The sequence below is a fragment of the Athene cunicularia genome (assembly GCF_003259725.1).
Source record: "Athene cunicularia isolate RWA chromosome 12 unlocalized genomic scaffold, athCun1 chr12_part1, whole genome shotgun sequence".
Lineage (NCBI taxonomy): Eukaryota > Metazoa > Chordata > Aves > Strigiformes > Strigidae > Athene > Athene cunicularia.
In genome coordinates this window covers 23,311,695-23,328,646 of record NW_020799116.1, presented here as the reverse complement: position 1 = coordinate 23,328,646, position 16,952 = coordinate 23,311,695, and the positions used below count along the sequence as shown (strand labels likewise).

Genomic DNA, 16,952 nt, shown 5'->3' with positions numbered 1-16,952 from the left:
GGATACTCATCATCTTCCTCTCTGTCAATTTGCAAAGTGTTTTCCAGTCACAGTGTTGTTACTGATTTGTAATTTTTTTCTCAGTTCAAAGGGAGTGAAAACTCAGCTGAATACTAGTGTGTTTGGGTCACTGCAGAATTTTAAAGAAGACAAAACAAAACCTGTACGAGATGAATATGAATATGTGTCAGATGATGGTGAACTAAAAATTGATGAGTTTCCAATCAGAAGAAAGAAAAACACTACAAAAAGAGAACTACCTTGTAAGAATGTTTCCTATTTTGTCTGTATCTGCATGACAAATCTTAGGTGTTGATTGTCCAAAACTAGTCTTTAAAATCTATGTGATTTATTATAAAGAAATCCATGTCTTAACTGTCAGTCAAATATAAGCAAATTAGGAATGCTATTTTTTGAAGGGACAACAACCATGACTTTGTTTTTATTTTTTTAAAATTCAGTTTTATCAGATAAAAAAGACACTCTGCAGCACACTCCTGTTAAGAAGCCAAAGGTGGAGTCGGTATCATACAAGGTATGGTTATTATTGTACCCATCCCAAGCAAGCACCCCTTGTATGTCTCTAAAATGTGGGGCAGTACTGTAATGACAGTAGCGAAGCCTTCTGACAGGCTGCTGTCACATCCTCTCCTTCATTCTGCAGTCACACCCTGCCCAGAATAGGTACCATTCAGACATAGCCAGGACTAGCAAAATTGGGTACTGTGGCCTGTACATGATCAGGCCTGATGAGAAGCTTGTTAACACAGGACTGTGGGTGACTCTGGGTGTTTGGCCCTAGAAACTAAGGAATTGTTTTCATCCTGGTTTGGCTCAGGGATATTCAAGAGCAAGTGCAGACCTCCTTGCCTGAGTAAGTAGTTGACATCTGGAGACTGGTGCAGAGAACAGGAAGAAACATGCTGGTATCTCACTGCAGAAGCTCACGGCAGGAGGCCAGTTCCTGGAGAGAACACTGTCTAAGCAGTAAGGGCTGGGACTTTAGAGGCCTGAAAGAAGGGCAGGAACGGGGAAAAAAGTTGTTCTGTTATACTCTAGACTACAGTGCATAGAGATACCAGCCCCAGAAAGATGGTTAGATGCAGATAGCTTCCTTCAGTGGCCTCAGATGCCTCTGTTTATATGTGTCTGTCCCATTCCTCTGTCAGATCTTTCTGTTCTCTTGCCGTTGGGATGGCAGAAGTGGGTCTGTCCCTGTGTCCGAATTGACTGTGTTACTAGTCTTGCAAGATACAGACCTGTGCCCTGATGCATATCTGGGCTGACAGAGGTGTAGCCACACATTCAGGTCTTTTGCTACGTGGGTCGTGGCCTCAAGAAGAGGAGCAAGGGCTGAGAAGGCAACACAGCACCTGGAAGCACCAGTGTTAGGGTGGTTTGATGCCATGCGCAGGATCAGATCTCAAAGCTGGTTCTCCAGGGTTTGAAAAAGAAAGAAAAACACACCATGCCTACAGGCTGCAAGGAAACTGTTTTTTTAATTGTGTACCTGGTTATGTTTGTTATTTTTTTCTTTAATGAAAGCAAATTATGAATGCGAGCTCCGTATCTTTGGAGGAGCAGCAGGCTACAGAAATTTTTGTGCTGTTCTTGTTGACTAACTCTGAGTTTCCACTTTTTTGAGCCTTTCACTTGTATTTGCAGAGTGATGACTCGTCAGATGAAGATTTGCTTCACATTGACACAGAGGCAAAGCCAGGACGCAATTCCAAAGTAAAGAAAGAAAGTGGAAGTTCAGCAGGAATTCTTGATCTTTTGCAGGCAAGCAAGGAAGTTGGGGGTTTAGAGTATAACACCAACAGGTATGCACCAAGGGATGTTTTTTCCTCTTACCCATAAACAAAAATTGCTGTTTTGTGGTTGTGTGTGTCGGAGTGAGAGAAGGAATGAATTTTGCAGCTTACTTTTTATCCAGTAAGCAAATTCTTCCTTTATCCTGTGATCTGGAGGGAGAGGTGGGGAAGTGTGTGGGAAAGGTTTTGGTGGTATAATTTAAATAGACACATTTCACATCTGTAAATGCTGAACATCCATTTTAGCAATAATACTATAATAGATGAATCATTCAAAAGGAAGAGAGAGCTCAGTGAATGCAGCTTGAGGGCATGAATAATGTTTTTTTAATGTAGTAATAATGTAATAAAGTAATCTAAACGACCAGCATTCCTTCCATAAGGTATTGTAAAGTGTCACGCAGTTGCCCAACTGTCGAATATTTGAAAGAAGAAAACAGGAAATGGTCTACCCTTCCTCACACCCCTGGTCATCATTCTTCTCCCCACCAAAACACATCGCTTGGAATAAAACAAACTGTTTCATGGGTACTTCTGTACCTAAAATGGAAGTGCTTGCCTGGTGTGCTTCATATGGGACCAGCACAGGTGGACATTGAAGTCCACACAGGATGTTTTGGAATATGGTTAATAAGGTACAGCACTCAATCATCCGGTGAGCAGCAAGAAGTAATGCAAAATTGGAAAATATAGTTCCTAGACTCGAATCATGCAGTCCAGGACTGTTTGGAACAAGGGTTTTGTTTGGACCCATCTCAGAACAAATGTATGGGTTCACTACCTTCACTCTTTACAGGCCAAGTCTGATCTTAAACTACTGATAGAGAATTAGGTAATAGAGGCATTTCTGTCATTTTGAAAGAAGTTAATGGGACTCTCCACATGTGGAAATGTCTTGCTTAACTCAAACCTTAGGAACAAATCCCTGGGAAGGGGTTTTGGGAATGTCAGCTGAGTTTATGACTTCCACACACAGAATGGCACTGCAGACGTTGCATCTTATGCCCTGTGCTCCCTAGTAGTCTGCTGGTTAAGCAGATCTTTGCTGATTTATTCTTAACTGAATGATTTGTCTCCTGTCTGTAGAAAATATTCACCTAAACACTTTCCACTGCTTGACAGGGACCACAGCCTTAGCACTTTTGGAAACTGTGGGCTGTTGGTAAATTGCTGGCACAAGTTTCTAGCCTCTAAATATGCCTGTTGTGTAAACAAAGGAATTATCCTCTGAAAGGTGAGAATGACAGGCTAGATGGTGATGTGGGAAATGATGTGAAACGTACGGTAAGGCTGTTCTTGTTTGGCATTTTAATAAGCCAGTTCCACCGCTGCTCTGCCTTCATTTGAAAACCACCTTCACCAGGCAAGCAGGACATGTTGGTTCTCCAGGCTGGCGTTTGAAGCAGCATTTATCTGAGTGGTGATTCATATAGCAGGTGTTGCATGGAAGCAAGAGATGTGTTGCACTACTTTATATGTGCAAAGCAGCAAAACCAATCTGCTTTGAGTCGTAAAGCCAGTTACCACATTCCCTGGTTGCTGGGGTACCCCAACAGAATGTTTTTCTTCTAGGTCTGCCTTGGCTATAAAAAGCCACAGAACCTGTGGAGGAAGTAGAATAGCTGTAGGCATGGTCTGAGAGTTGAGAACAGACTGGACAGAGAGTGGTGCTGTCGTTCTCACCTGTGCTGTGCCCTTGCTGGGTGCTGGGTGTGTGTGACCCAGAAAAAGTGCAACTTGAAAATTTGAAAGGACCCCTTAAAGTGGAATTAGAAGGTCCTCTCAGAGAGGGAGATATTATCTAAACCCAGGAAAGGTTGGAAGTTAAAAGCCATAACTGAGAATTCCAAAAGATATGCCTCATGGTCAAAAAGGAACACACGGAACAAGCTACCAAGGGAAACCATAATAGCAAATTTTACCAGTGAGTTTAAAAAAAAAAAAAGATAGCTTTTTTGTTGTTGAGAGAGAAGATGGAATTTTTTAAGGTTGCAGTGTGGTGACAGAGCTACAGAGAAATCTTAAGGAGGGAGTTTTGTGGAACCAGAAACATCTGGTTCAACCTTCTCAAATTACTAGGCAACTGTCTGTTTCACAGATGTTTGCAGGAGATTAAAGCATATATATACTGGCTTCATGCAGAGTACATCAGTTGTGAAGTACCAGGCAGCTCTGTGAAAGGCAGTCTTGTCTTTGTGCATCAACATTTAGAGTTTATTACTTGTTGCAGCACAGTGACTCTGTGTGGAACAGAGGTGTGCATGTGGAGTCTCCTGTAAGAGTTCTCTTTTCATTCCTAATTGGGGTGAAAAAGCCAAGGATTTTAAAACAGTAACATAGTCACTACGTATCCTTAGAAGGCTTATCTTGACAAGGCTGCTATGTCTAGGGAAGAGATGTAATCTCAGTTTAGTCCTCCAATGGTTTTCCTCCATTGCTGCCTTCCCCCTCGTAAGGAGTGGTTGATCAAAACAGCCGACCACCTCCTGTGATTGCAGAGGGTATGGGGAAAGGTACCGATGTGTTTGCAGCTCCCAGGAAATAGAATATTTTTTGTTGTCTGAGCTCGGGTGGTCAGTGGTTATAGATTTTCCTGATCTCTTGAGATTTGGCCCCAACTCTGCACCGGCTCTTCAAAAGAAATAATCGCGTTGGCACTTGTTGTCTGTTTGACCATTCCTGTGAATTTCTTTTCCATTCTGTGTTGTAGTGCATAATGGAACTAATGTTTATGTCAATTTTGGGCAGTTTGGCGGGTAATTAGACATGTCAACAGGTAGTTAGGTGTATCTGACTCTGAGAATAAAGTTGCCAGTGTAGTATGGTACTTTGGTATATTTGGTATATTGAAGTTTGGTATAAAATTAGAAAATTTATCAACCATTGTAAGAAATGAAAGAAATCTGTCTTGGCCATTTTTACACTAGTAACCATTCCATGTATGACATGGTTCGCTGCCTGCTTATGATGTACAGAAATGCAGAGGGTAAGCAGAAAAAGTAGTTTCGAGAGATGGCCCTCAAAGATTCTCTTCCTTGCTCGGGAGGTGTCTTTTGCTGACTGCAATGAGTTAAAACTGCCATTCTGTAACGGAGGAGGGCTCAGGCCTTTGATTTTTTTTCTCCCTTCAGCCTGGGCTCTTTGCACCTAGTGTATTTGAAGACTGTGGTTTCTGAAATCAAAGTCGCAAATGCAGTCACGTAACTAAACTCTGCATAAATTACTACACTGTTTGTGGCATTTCGGTGGGAATGTGTCATATCAATTTTGGCTCTTATATAAACAATTAGGCTTTGGCAGTGTGTGTTGCAGCTTGACTGAAAAAAGCTCCCAATAAATGAAATTACTATGTTTCATTTCATAATTATTCTAGGCTTTTTAAATGGCCATAACATGTTTGGTTTTTTTTTTTAAATGGAAGAAACATGATATGTAAACATACTGTGTCGCAACATAATGCCAATGTGGTCATGTCTGACTCTCAGGAACAATTTCTATCTTTCTCTACTTGTAAAGCAGATAAAGGGTAGGTATATATGTATTTATACATATATATATATACACACACATATATTTATATTTATATTTATATTTATATTTATATTTATATTTATATTTATATTTATATTTATATTTATATTTATATTTATATTTATATTTATATTTATATTTATATTTATATTTATATGTAAGTTTTGGATACTCCACATAGCTGTAGTGCAGGTAGGTCTCTGTGGAATCTCTCTTAGTTACACAGTGGTCTGTGCACCTGAGAGCCAGCTCTCAAGTGGGAAGCATGGAGCCCTGTCAGACCAGTGGTGGAGCTGCTGAACCCCAGTAGTAACTTAGAAAGCAGGTCAGGACTTTTTGTGACAAACACCTCATCTGAATTGTGTGAAACTTTAGTCTGTAAAATACTGGACTGTCATTTGCAGCTGACCAAACCAAATGCCCTGATGACATTACTTAGATTGCTCTAAAGAGCTCTATCTCCCGTACTTGTGTCGGTGGTAGAGAGATGGGGAGAGATAACAACAGAAGTCCTGCAGAAGGGCTACTGTAAATGTGGAAACAGTCTGAAAGAATTTAAATGGAATATGGAAAAAAGCTTGAAGGGACTGGTAGACATGTGATCTTGAACTGAGCAAAATTATTTGTTGTTTCCAGGTCTGATTCAAAAATGGAAGGAAATACTGGTTTTGTACTTGAAATTATTTTAGTTCCACAGTTTTATACAACCATGACTTCTTCAAAGTATTGATAAGTCATTACTCCTTGCTTGACTCCACTTCTTCTTTGTGGTTCATTTGTATTTGGCCACAGGTAGGACAAGGGGAAGTGCAGAAATGACAGGGAAATACTATCACAAAGAGAGGATGGTGATTTATTGCCTTCCCCTTACATGCACAACTGTTTTTCAGTGGTTCTTGTTTGAAGTATTCCGGAGTAACAGCAGTTGGAAGCAGTTGCTTCTTTCCCACAGGAAGGGACCTCAGGAAGTCACCTAGTGCAGCCTCCTGCTCACAGCACAGCCAGCTGCAAAGTTTGACCTGGTTGTTCAGGGCATTGCCCTGATTTTTAAATATATTGAGGGATGGGAATTCTTCAGCCTTTGTGTGAGCTGTTTGGCCATCCTCAGTATGGACCTTTTCTTCTTGTGTCGGGCTGGGATTTTCCCTGCTGCAGCTTGTGACCAGTGCCTTGCATCCTAATGCTGTGCACCACTGAGAAGGGTCTGACTGTCTTCTCTGTAACCCCATGAGATATGTCTTGTTTCAGACTAGTTCTTATTTACATTTAGAAAATGCTTAGTGGTTCCTGTGACTTCCCTTTGCCCTTACCTGGTTTTCCCATAACTTTAAGATGAGACTGGGTGATAGTTATTCAGAGGCAAGGTGAGACATTAATAAGCTTACTGTGTCTCATCATCACCTCGCCCTTTGGTGCCTTCAGCCATCTGTGTAGGCAGCAAGGAGAATGGGGAAGAAGCCACCTCTCAATATGTAATATTTTGCTGAAATTAGCAAATTCAATTTCCAAATATGAGGATATGCATGAAAGGCTTGGTAATTGCTTACAAAAAGAAGGAGATGACCTGCCTTGAGATGTTGAACCCTCAGAGAGAGATGGAAGTAGCAGAACTGGTTGTGAAAAGTGAGGCACCAGCTGCCTGCATGATATCTTCTCCTAGCTTCAGGGTGTTGGGATCATTCCTGTGCCCAGACAGGGCATTCCTGGCCCTGTGCAGGGGCCACACTCAACTAAGGAGGTAAAACTTTAGTCTGTTGGTGCTGAACTGTGTGTATTCTTGTCACGATCACGGCTGTTTGCCTGTTGCCACCCGCTCTGGAACATGCTGTCAGGGAAAGGATGCTCTTGTCAAATCTTGACGGGTAATGCAGGCAATGTGAAAGCCCCAAAAATGTATCCTGAAGGGCTGCTTTATGCTCTTTTCCCTGATGAAGATACTGGTAGCAATGGCAAGCTGTTCTGGGACACTGAGGCCCTGAGGCTTAAACCCAACACAACAGATAGTTGCAGAGACCACTGCAGGGCACAAAGCCATCTGTGCCATGCAGACCAATGTCTTCTTCCTCAGGTTCCCACTGTGATGAGTTGCCCTTCCCTGCTCCTCATCACATTGTCCTGACCAGTGGTCAGCCCCGGGGGAGATTTTATTTGGGATGCGTTTTAACAGCAAATTTTCCCTTCCTTTATGGTGCTTCTCTTTGTTAATAGTGTGAAAGCATGCTGCCAGTTTCAGGTCTGTGGCGCAGCAGCAGCAGGGCAGTGGCTGGCGGTGAGGATGCCCGCAGCTCCTTATCAGGCCTGTGAGCCCCGGCTGCTCAGGGCGGGTGCAGGCCTGGCCTGCCAGGCTCCGTGCCACCTCGGCGCGGGCTCCGGCTGGGACTGGGACTGGCCTACCCTGGATTCGTCCTCCACAGCCCAGCCCTGTGGGTCATTCAGGTGGCCACCATGCTGCTCTGGCCATGCTATTCTGGCCGTCTGAGAGGTTCTTTTGCCTGTGGACCATGCGGAGCCTGCCCCAAGGTTTACCACATGCTGCTGGGTATTGCAGGGAAGCCAGCAGTTTCCACTGAGGACATCTTTCAGTTCCTGCACTATACACAGCTGAAAATCACCAGATGCTTGCTAGGCAGCAAATGGTTATTGCAGTAAACTAATCTCTCAATCATGTGTCCTTGTCTTTACAAGAGTAAAAAGAAACAATAAAACCCAAAAAAAGGAGGCCATGCAAAATGCTGGAGTGGAGCCCACTGCAGAAGGCACAAACTGCTACCGGTCAGTTCGTTAAAGTGTCCTTTTCTTGATTCATCCACAACATAATTTTTTAGCTTGAGGAAAGCAAAGCTGCTGGAGTTTGCAGAGCAGTGGCAGGGTCTGTGCTATCACCAAGTGCCACCTTGCTGTGTTTGAAGGACCCTTGCCAGATGGCTGCCAAGAAGGATCACAGGGGTAGAAGCACTCTGGCTACTCTGCTCCTGGTCTAGTGCACATTTTAAATGTTTTTTAAGTCATAGTTGTAACACACAGATAGTTTAATTTCGTGGGGTTTTTTAAATCGTTGCTGAAGCTACAGAAAGGGGATATGGCCTTCCAGAGTTTAAAAATTGCTTCCTGATTCTTCTTGATTTTTTTTTTTTGTTTAGAAAACTGAAATACTTCTGATGGAAGTACACACAAGCACATGCCCTAATGAGAAACACTTTGCCCTGTGTGCAGCTCTGTCTTTTTGAGACATTTCACCCACACATTCAGGTTGTGGTTTGACTCTCAGAACCACAATTTATTTGTTGAATCTTGTGTTGCTTAAGGCAGTTCCTCTCTCATTTGCCCATTTAGTGATCAGTGTTTGATGGTCTGTTTGCAGTGTTTTGAGGGTCTGGTGTTTGCAAAAACAGTTGGGGGGAAAAATTGAAAGAAAATATGTTAATTTTTTATAGATGGTGCAAAATACGCCTTTAACAGGGAGAAAGCTAAGGCATCTGGCATGATATTGAGGGGATTAAAATGTCTTTTTCCTAAATACGTTTTTCAATATTCAACTATTTGTTGAGTTGCTAGCTGCTGATGCTGGTCTTAGCTCATTTTCAGGATTATTTATAAATACAATTAGTGTCCAGAAATTCCCATTATGTCTTGAACATTAACTCTATCTGGAGTTCTGTAATGGTTTAATGTCGATTAAATTAAGATCAAGTAAGAGAAAGTGCTGCTAATTTGCTTGGGAAATGCTGTATGTTAGGGGCTTCTATTGCATAACTTAACACACCAAGGTTTTTTTGCATTTCACTATTTGCCCAAACTCCAAAGTTCTGGAAATATTTGATTATGTGTTCTGCCTGTTGCAGAATTAATGGATGGTGTTCTCTGACAAGATTATCATTCTTCATTCTTCTATGCTGTGGGGAGCGTGCTTTCCCACTCACTAAGCATACATGCCAGTCAGTATTTACACATCGTTTGACTTCAGCCTACTCTGCAGGAACGTATTTCTTTCTGTAGTAGATGTGCCGTGCCTGTTGACAACTGGCAATAAAATACCAGAAAGCAAGTTCAATGAAAGCAAGGTTTCCACCCATCCTGTAGTCCACCCATTCAGTCTGTATCTCTGCAGCATCTCTCATAATCCATCCATTCCACATCCACATCAGAAAACCCTTATGATGCACTGCAGAAATCACTTGCATTTCTTGTGCCCTACCATGTTGCTCTTCCAGCAGATCCTGGAGAGGTGACAGTCCCCAGTGTGAACTGTGGCCTGTGATCGTGAGCTTCCTTCCAGTTGTTCAAATTCTTCCTCCACTTGCATGGCAGCATGTAGAAGGAGCCTACCATGACATTCCCCTCTAGCGCTGACCCCTAAGCCCTTGGAGTCGCTAGTAGAGACACTGTGTTGTTGGGAATGTTGTTACAGGCTTTAAAAAGTTACCTGAGCCCTGTCCTCACCCACCAGCGACAGCACAGCCCCCCGCAGGGAGCTGCCCACCACATGCCCAGCCCCATGGTGCACAGCTTCCCGGTTGCCAGGGCAGCAACCCCAAATCTCACATGCTGTCTGTGATACTGCTGTTAGCATAAAAATAACTGTTGTCACTTGTGGCATGCCCAGCTGCTCGAAGGGCAGTAATCAGGAAGTCTCCTCTAGCAGCACTGCGCAGTCGAACGAGTCAACTGTTTGTGAGGGGTTTGTGTTTTTTTGGAATTGCTAATAGCTCTTTCATTTCTCAATGTTTCCCCGCAGTCAGCCACCTGCCTCACCCAGCACGCAAGAAGCAATCCAGGGCATGCTGTCAATGGCAAACCTCCAGTCATCAGAGTCCTGCCTCCAGACATCGTGGGGTACCAATCAGGCGAAGAATAACTCCATCTCCACACAAAACTCTAAAAAAGCAGGTGGTGGCAGCAACAAAAATGCTGGCAAGCGGTTACTAAAGAAAAGCACAAAGAACAGTATTGACATCGAAGATTACGATGAAGATCAGGACCACTTAGATGCCTGTTTTAAAGATTCAGATTACGGTAAGTACAAAGAAGCTGTCTGAGTAAGCGTGTGCCTGGGTATGCATGTACATATTTATGCATGTTTTCAAATCCCCCATGTTTCTCATTAAGTGCTTGCTCACTCTCTGTCATGTTGAAACCAACTGGGTATTTTGGTAAGTGCAAATAGCAAGAGATCTGCATGGCAAAATTAAGCAAACAATGTATGGTAGGTAGACTGACTACAGAGCCATAGAGGTGGACTCTATTTGAGGCATGTCACAATCAAAAGATCTTAAGGAGCATGTAAGCCCACTGAAACTGCAGCTGCCAGCCAAGACACAGGAAACTGTCCCAGAAATGTGTGTCACGTACTGGTACTTACGACAGAAATGTCCTTGTCTGCACAATAGCAATAAAATAGCTAAGATGAGTGAGAAGTTGAATTTGTACTGAGAAAAGGGATCCAATGGTATGCTGAGTGTTGGCAGAGAATGCAAGCATCTCAAGCAGAAATGGGCACAAAGCCAGTTTGTACCAGTTATATCAGTTCTGCCATAATAATCTGCAGAAACATTTCTGAGTATAAGAAATGAGAAAATGAAGAAAAGTAATAATGTGAAGACTGATAGGGACTGGAAAGTGTGAAGTCCCAAAGACGGCAGGAAGCTGGTAGATGTTTATGCTACGTAACAGGAGAGTCTATGTGTATGTTTAAGTCTGCCTGGCAAGCACGGCCATCAGAAATCATTTGTTATGATTGGAAAAGTGGTGTGTGTGACTTTTCACCTTATTAACAGAGATACCAAGGCAAAATGGGGATGCTGTGACATGCTGCAGGAGGCTACCCAGCCATTTAGAGTGTGCTGCATGAGCTGGGATGCAGTTGTAGTGCTGGTGGAAGGTGCTTTGGGAAAGGGCAGCTCCAAGAAGCTGTTGGACAGGGCTGTGGTTTACAGACAGATGCCATGCATGAACAAGACTCTACTCTACTGAGGGGTGAATTTGCTTATTATTTGTCTGTGGTGCCAGTGAATGGGGAGTCTTTGTTGTGAGCAGGCTTGGTTTCCAGAGACTCTGTGCCACATCTGATCAGCAGACTTCTAGTCAGTGGCCAAATGCCACAGTAATGCCAAAATCACCAGTGATATAACAAACAGCAACTGGCAAGAAAATCAAATGCATGTGAAAAAAAAGTGCAGAAACTTCATAGTACAGGCTGGGACAAAGTTTAGACAGATCAAGTTGGTGTTTATCTCACAGGCCTGTGAAGGGTCCTAGGGTAGAATGGTTCATGTTCATCTTCTGGATACTCACGCTGTCTCATTTGTCTCTGCCTAACTGCATGGGAGTCACACGGGCCGGGAAGGTGTGGTGCTGAATGTAGTGGTTGGCTGACATGTCTTCAGTACCAGTCTATCTTGAGATAAGGGAACCTGCTCATGTCTCTTCTAGCTGTGCTGCTGATCCACAGACAAGAGGAAGACTGATTTTTCCTGTCTGAGAAGTTTCACTGTGTATCCTAAATGTACCTGGTCACAGTTTAGTGACAGCAGCTCCAAGTGTAGTGTGTAGACGGGAGCAGGAGAGAGTCCCCTGACTTGCTGCTGTGTCACCACTCCGTGGTACTCTGGGGGACCTTGCTATTCTAGCTGTGATGCCTGTAGTCACTACACCTGTACAGAGCAAGTGGGCCTCTGTGCAAGGTAGAGCTATTTCCTACACTGAAACCATTGCCTTTGTTTCCTGCTGTAGTTTACCCTTCTCTCGAATCAGATGAAGATAATCCTGTATTCAAATCCCGATCAAAGAAAAGGAAAAGTTCAGATGATGCCCCTTACAGTCCAACGGGTAAGTCCATACAGTCTGTGCTGCCCAGACTCAGGCTAAGTTGTGCAGGTCCCTAAAAAAACAGCCATTTTTCAAAGAATGTGGAAATTGTAAGACCACAACTAGCAATTTCTTTATCATGTGAAGGATTAATCCTTTCCAGCACAGTGAGAGGTAGTATCATGTGCTGGTACTCATGCTGAGCAGTGCTAGCCTTCCTCCGTCAATCAGTTGGCAGGAAAAAGTCATTTCTTGGTGTGTTGTTCGTTTATTTTTCTTCACACTCTTGGTGATGGAACAACTGGTGGCCACCTTAGCAGCAGTGTAACAGTGAAGCCCCAGACAGCTGAGTTGCCATGCCTTTTAGGTGTTGACTGTGTAAAGAGTAATGAGAGAGTGTGGGAATAGTCTCCCGCAGGTTCAGCCAAAGCTGCTGGCCTGGAAGGGTGTTTTTGTTGTGGCTCACCAGAGGCAGTGACAGGCCAGGGGGTCCTTAGACACCTTTGCTGTGGCCCGCTAACAGGGGAGTCTCCTCGGCTTGCTGTGTGTGTGTGACAAGCAGCCCATGTCTCATCAGCCTGTGGCACTGCATGTCCACCCCCAGCTGATGGGGCAGTAAACACTGTCCATTTGGAAGTGATGCTGGAGTTGCTCATATCTGTCGTGTAGGCAGAACCCTTCTGTAGCTTTGGCTTCAGGCAGCTGCAACTGCCAGTGAAATTGCTCAGCTGTGCTACATCTTTACTGGCAGCTTCTCCCCAGGCCACTGTGACTGGAGGTGGTTGGCACCTCCTGCCTTTGCATGCTTCCTGGGGAAGGACAGGGCAGAGACTGCAGCATCCCTGGCCCTTCCTGCTCAGGAGGGCAGAGCCTTGCTGCCCAGCGTGTGGTTATGCTGCTCACACGGGCACATTCTGCACAGTTCACCTGCATCTGCTTTCCTTGTAGCACGAGTTGGCCCCTCGGTGCCTCGGCAAGACAGACCGGTGCGAGAGGGCACAAGAGTCGCCTCCATTGAAACTGGACTTGCTGCTGCTGCCGCAAAGTTGTCACAACAGGTGAGGTTGCTTGAGAAGTAGTAGCTGTCAGGAAGTGAAAGTCCTCTCCCCCAGCAGCAGAGTCATGCCCGAATAGCCGTGCAGTGCCAGTCCTCCTCAGTGTTTATTCATGCCAGTGCCATAGGGCTCAACAGTCTAAGGGAAATAAATGGGATGAAAGTCCAATAGTCACAACATATCTGACAACGCCACAGCGCAGGGCAGGCGATGTATCGGAAGTGTAGAGAAGTTTGAGTGAGTAAGCATAGCTACCAGGCTAAGGTAGAAGGAGGCTGCCCGAAAGGAGTGTGCATGAACCGCGTATTGATGTGTATTTAAGAGTCTGACTGGTGTGATTGCCTTGTCTGTGGAAATCAGCTGCTGGGAAGTGTAATGATTTGCTTCTAAAGATCTGGTGAACTGTGAGTAACTATGGGTCAGTTTAGCGAAGATATGGAGGCACTTTGGATGTTGATAAGTGTCTGATCTCTGAAGAGGTCAGAGAGACGCAAAGCACACAGCCCCACAAATGTGACATCATGAGGTGCAAAGCTGACAAGGTCTGCTAGAGCAGGGTTGGTGAGACACCTTGGCAAGTTGCTGGAGATGCAGGTTTTGGTGGCATTTGGCTTCTGTTGAGCAGAAGATTTCTAAGAATGGTAGCAGGGTTTCATCAAGAAATGGACTGAAGGTAGGCAAGGGAAACGGGACAGTGGCAGAGCACTGTTCTCATGGTATGTATGTGTGTGTGCAGTTACAGGTCGAGAGCTAATGTGTGTGATCTAGCAGGAGGCAGAGTCTGTGAATCAATGGGATGTTTGATACCATCCATGTTATTGTGAAAATGTATGAAGATACCTGAAGATAGGAGGTGCCAGTTTTTGTGGAACATCGAAAGATTTGTTCATGCAGAACTATGCTGGTCTCCCAAGGCAGGATCATTTTGGTCCTGGCTGGCTCCCATTCACCCCAGGGTATGCAGAGTAACAAACAAGGAGGCTCTGCACAAAGCACATACATAGATGAAAGAAAGGCAAATGTGTGAGTGCAGCAGGGAGAGCTGTGAGAAAGATGGTATCGGAACAGACCCCGAGCAGTTTGTACATGGCAAACTTCACGGGGTTTCGTTGTATCAGAACCCTAAGCAACACCTCCAGCCCTTGCCGTAGCTAAGGGTCTTCTGGGGATTAATCTGAGCTTCATGTTTGTCATTTTAAAGGAGGAACAAAAAGGCAAGAAGAAAAAAAATACCAAAAAGAAGCTGTCAACCAACAACGTGAACAAACCGGCTCAGGAAGGCAGCTCACCAGAGCCGAAGCTGGAGTCACATGCCAGCAGCCTCACAGATCACGAGTACACTGCAGGGGCCAGCACCTTTGGGGTCGCCCAGCCTAACAGGGGATCGCAGCCGATGGCACCTGGTGTTTTCCTCACACAGAGGAGACCCTCATCATCCTCGCAGAACAATGCCTCTGCCAAAGGTACCAGGAAACGCCTGGGGTTATGGTGTAGGACTGGGAAAGGGTGAATTGGTCACGTAATCCGTGCCTTTTGCAGGGCCCTCACATGTTGTGTCTGCCGTGGGTATGTAGAAGTGCTGTGGCAGGTCAGGTCTGGTCAGGGAGAGGGTCAGTGGCCTTGGCTGTCCTGGCACTGTGGGCCCAAGCATGCATTTTGCTGCTGGGCTGTTTGTTGCAGGATGAGAGGCATCCCATGCGAGGAAGTACTCCTGAGCCTGCCTGAGGCTCCTGCGGAACACCTGCAGTGGTCACATCACAGCCCAGCCTGTCTGGTGAAGCCTTGTCTGGGGGAAGATGCATCCATGAAGGCTATTCTGCCCAGGGCTAGGTCAGGCACTGCTGTGGTTGGGTGGTGGTTGTACACCAATACCTGTGCTGACTTGCACATAAGAACATCCTACCCAGTGGGTGTAGAGCAGTGCAGATCTGCAAACGTGTCTTGAGAGTTGTCCCAAGGGAGCAGAGGAATATCAGACCTTGGGAGTAACACAGCTGCAGAACCAAAGCCAAGAGAGAGGAAGAGGTCACTTGTCTGCCATAGGGAAAGCATTAGAAAGCTGAGGCTGTCCTGGAGTCTGAGCTAGAACCTCCTATTCTCTAATTGAACTTTGCTTAGAAAGCATGACAGAGGCAGGTGTGTGAGGCACTGTGTAGTGTGAAGATTAAGTGGGAATTTCTGGAATTTCTCCCACTGGGAGAGGCTCTGATTTTAAAAAGCAGGGCAACATGGCAGTTGTTTCCCGAGTTCCCCTATATTTGAGTGAAGCAAATTAGAGGTAGTGCATAGTGTCCTGGCAAAGAGTAAAACATCAGAGCAGCTTGAATGGGCCATACAAGAGGACATGCATAGCCCATGGTAGGTGCTAGGGTCCTGCCAGGAGCTGGTCATACCTGTGCCTGTCTGCAGAACCGGAGTGGAATAAACGTATTTGCCTTGGAATTGCATCTTTGTGGTGAAATGGTGGCATTAGCGAAGTAGGTCCAAGCCAGTGGAAGATGTGATGGGAAGAGGAGTCCTGAATGGAGCTGAACCCCAGTCTGGCTGATGAGCTGGGTGGCCCAGTCAGGGCATTGTGAAGGCAGCCTGTGTAGGCATGTGGATCACACCTTGCCCATGGTATAGCTCAGTCCTCGAAGGAGGGAAGGAGTCATGTCCCAGGAAAGTGAGTGGCTGACCTCACAGGGAGCAGAGCACTTTCAGGGCCTCCTACAGGGTCTTGGGACAGCTGGGGCACCAAGGGGACTTCAGGGCATCTCTGCATGGAGCACAGGAGAGTCCTGAGCCTGGACACTACCAGACTGAGCATCACTAGGAATGAAGGAACTTTGAAGGAGATGGTGGGATGAAGCAGAATTAGGGAACTCTAGGACCTCTTCAGGGAAGGTCTCTTAGTCTTAAAGAGTGAGGTGAAGGGACAAGACATGAGGGAACTTTCCATGGACAGTGTCACCCTCACTGTTGTGGTCTTTAAGGCTGGGACACAATGCAGGTGGCAGAAGTGGAGAGGAACGAAGGCTCTGCAGGTGGTGCACACGAGTGCATCCGTGGCAGCACGATGGGAAGAGAAGATGCTGCGTGGCTTTGTGTTCCTGGAAGTCCCGGGGTGCCTTGGTGACCCGGGGGCTTCCTGGTCATAATGTGGTAGCTGGTGAGCGGTGGGGCAGCTGCACCAGTCCTGGGGCCAGTACACAGGGAGCAGAGCTCACTGAACCACATAGCTCATCAGCAAGGGCTTGGGCTTGTGTAGTAGTGTCCTCTTGTCAGTATGGGGACAGGGAACGTTGGCCACGTTGGGCATGTCGTAGTGCTGACTCTGTAGGAAGTGTATGTGTGTGTGTGTATGTGTGTGTGTGTGCATCCTTTTAGTGTCCTGCTGGCAAGGCTGGAGGCAAGCGGTCTCTCTAGTGCTAGGGGAAGAGAGGGCAAGACGAAATGCGGAGCTGTGTTGGGCTCCGGGCGGTGGGCAGGGGACAGGGCATCCTTGGGGCAGTGCTGGGCCAGGTCTCACGGTGGCACGTGAGCTCAGCATCCCTGTGCCGCAGGTCGCCCGTAGAGGATGGCAGAGGCGCCCGGAGCTCCCGGGAGGGAAGGCGGGCGCTGCATAGCCAGGTGCCAGGAGCTGCGGGGAGCTGGTGTGTGCGTGCGGGCTCTCGCCGGAGCGGGACGGGCCTCGGGGAGGCTGGGCTGGGAGATGAGGCCCCCACGAGCCGTGAGCCAGGGCGGGCGAGCTCAGGGGGCGGCGGGG

The 16,952-nt window shown here is 46.0% G+C and overlaps 1 protein-coding gene across 2 annotated transcripts in view; it reads left to right on the top strand.

The window, feature by feature from the left end:
• Positions 1–16,870, top strand: part of PHF2 (PHD finger protein 2) — a 65,673-nt gene extending 48,803 nt beyond the window's left edge. For both annotated transcript variants that reach the window (XM_026857763.1, XM_026857762.1), the window contains 7 exons: positions 85–263; positions 462–535; positions 1,666–1,823; positions 10,081–10,358; positions 12,075–12,170; positions 13,098–13,207; positions 14,406–16,870. In XM_026857763.1, coding sequence (XP_026713564.1) covers positions 85–263; positions 462–535; positions 1,666–1,823; positions 10,081–10,358; positions 12,075–12,170; positions 13,098–13,207; positions 14,406–14,714 — 1,204 coding nt within the window. In that variant the 3' untranslated portion in view covers positions 14,715–16,870. The remainder of the gene's footprint in view (positions 1–84; positions 264–461; positions 536–1,665; positions 1,824–10,080; positions 10,359–12,074; positions 12,171–13,097; positions 13,208–14,405) is intronic.
• Positions 16,871–16,952: the final 82 nt, after the last annotated feature.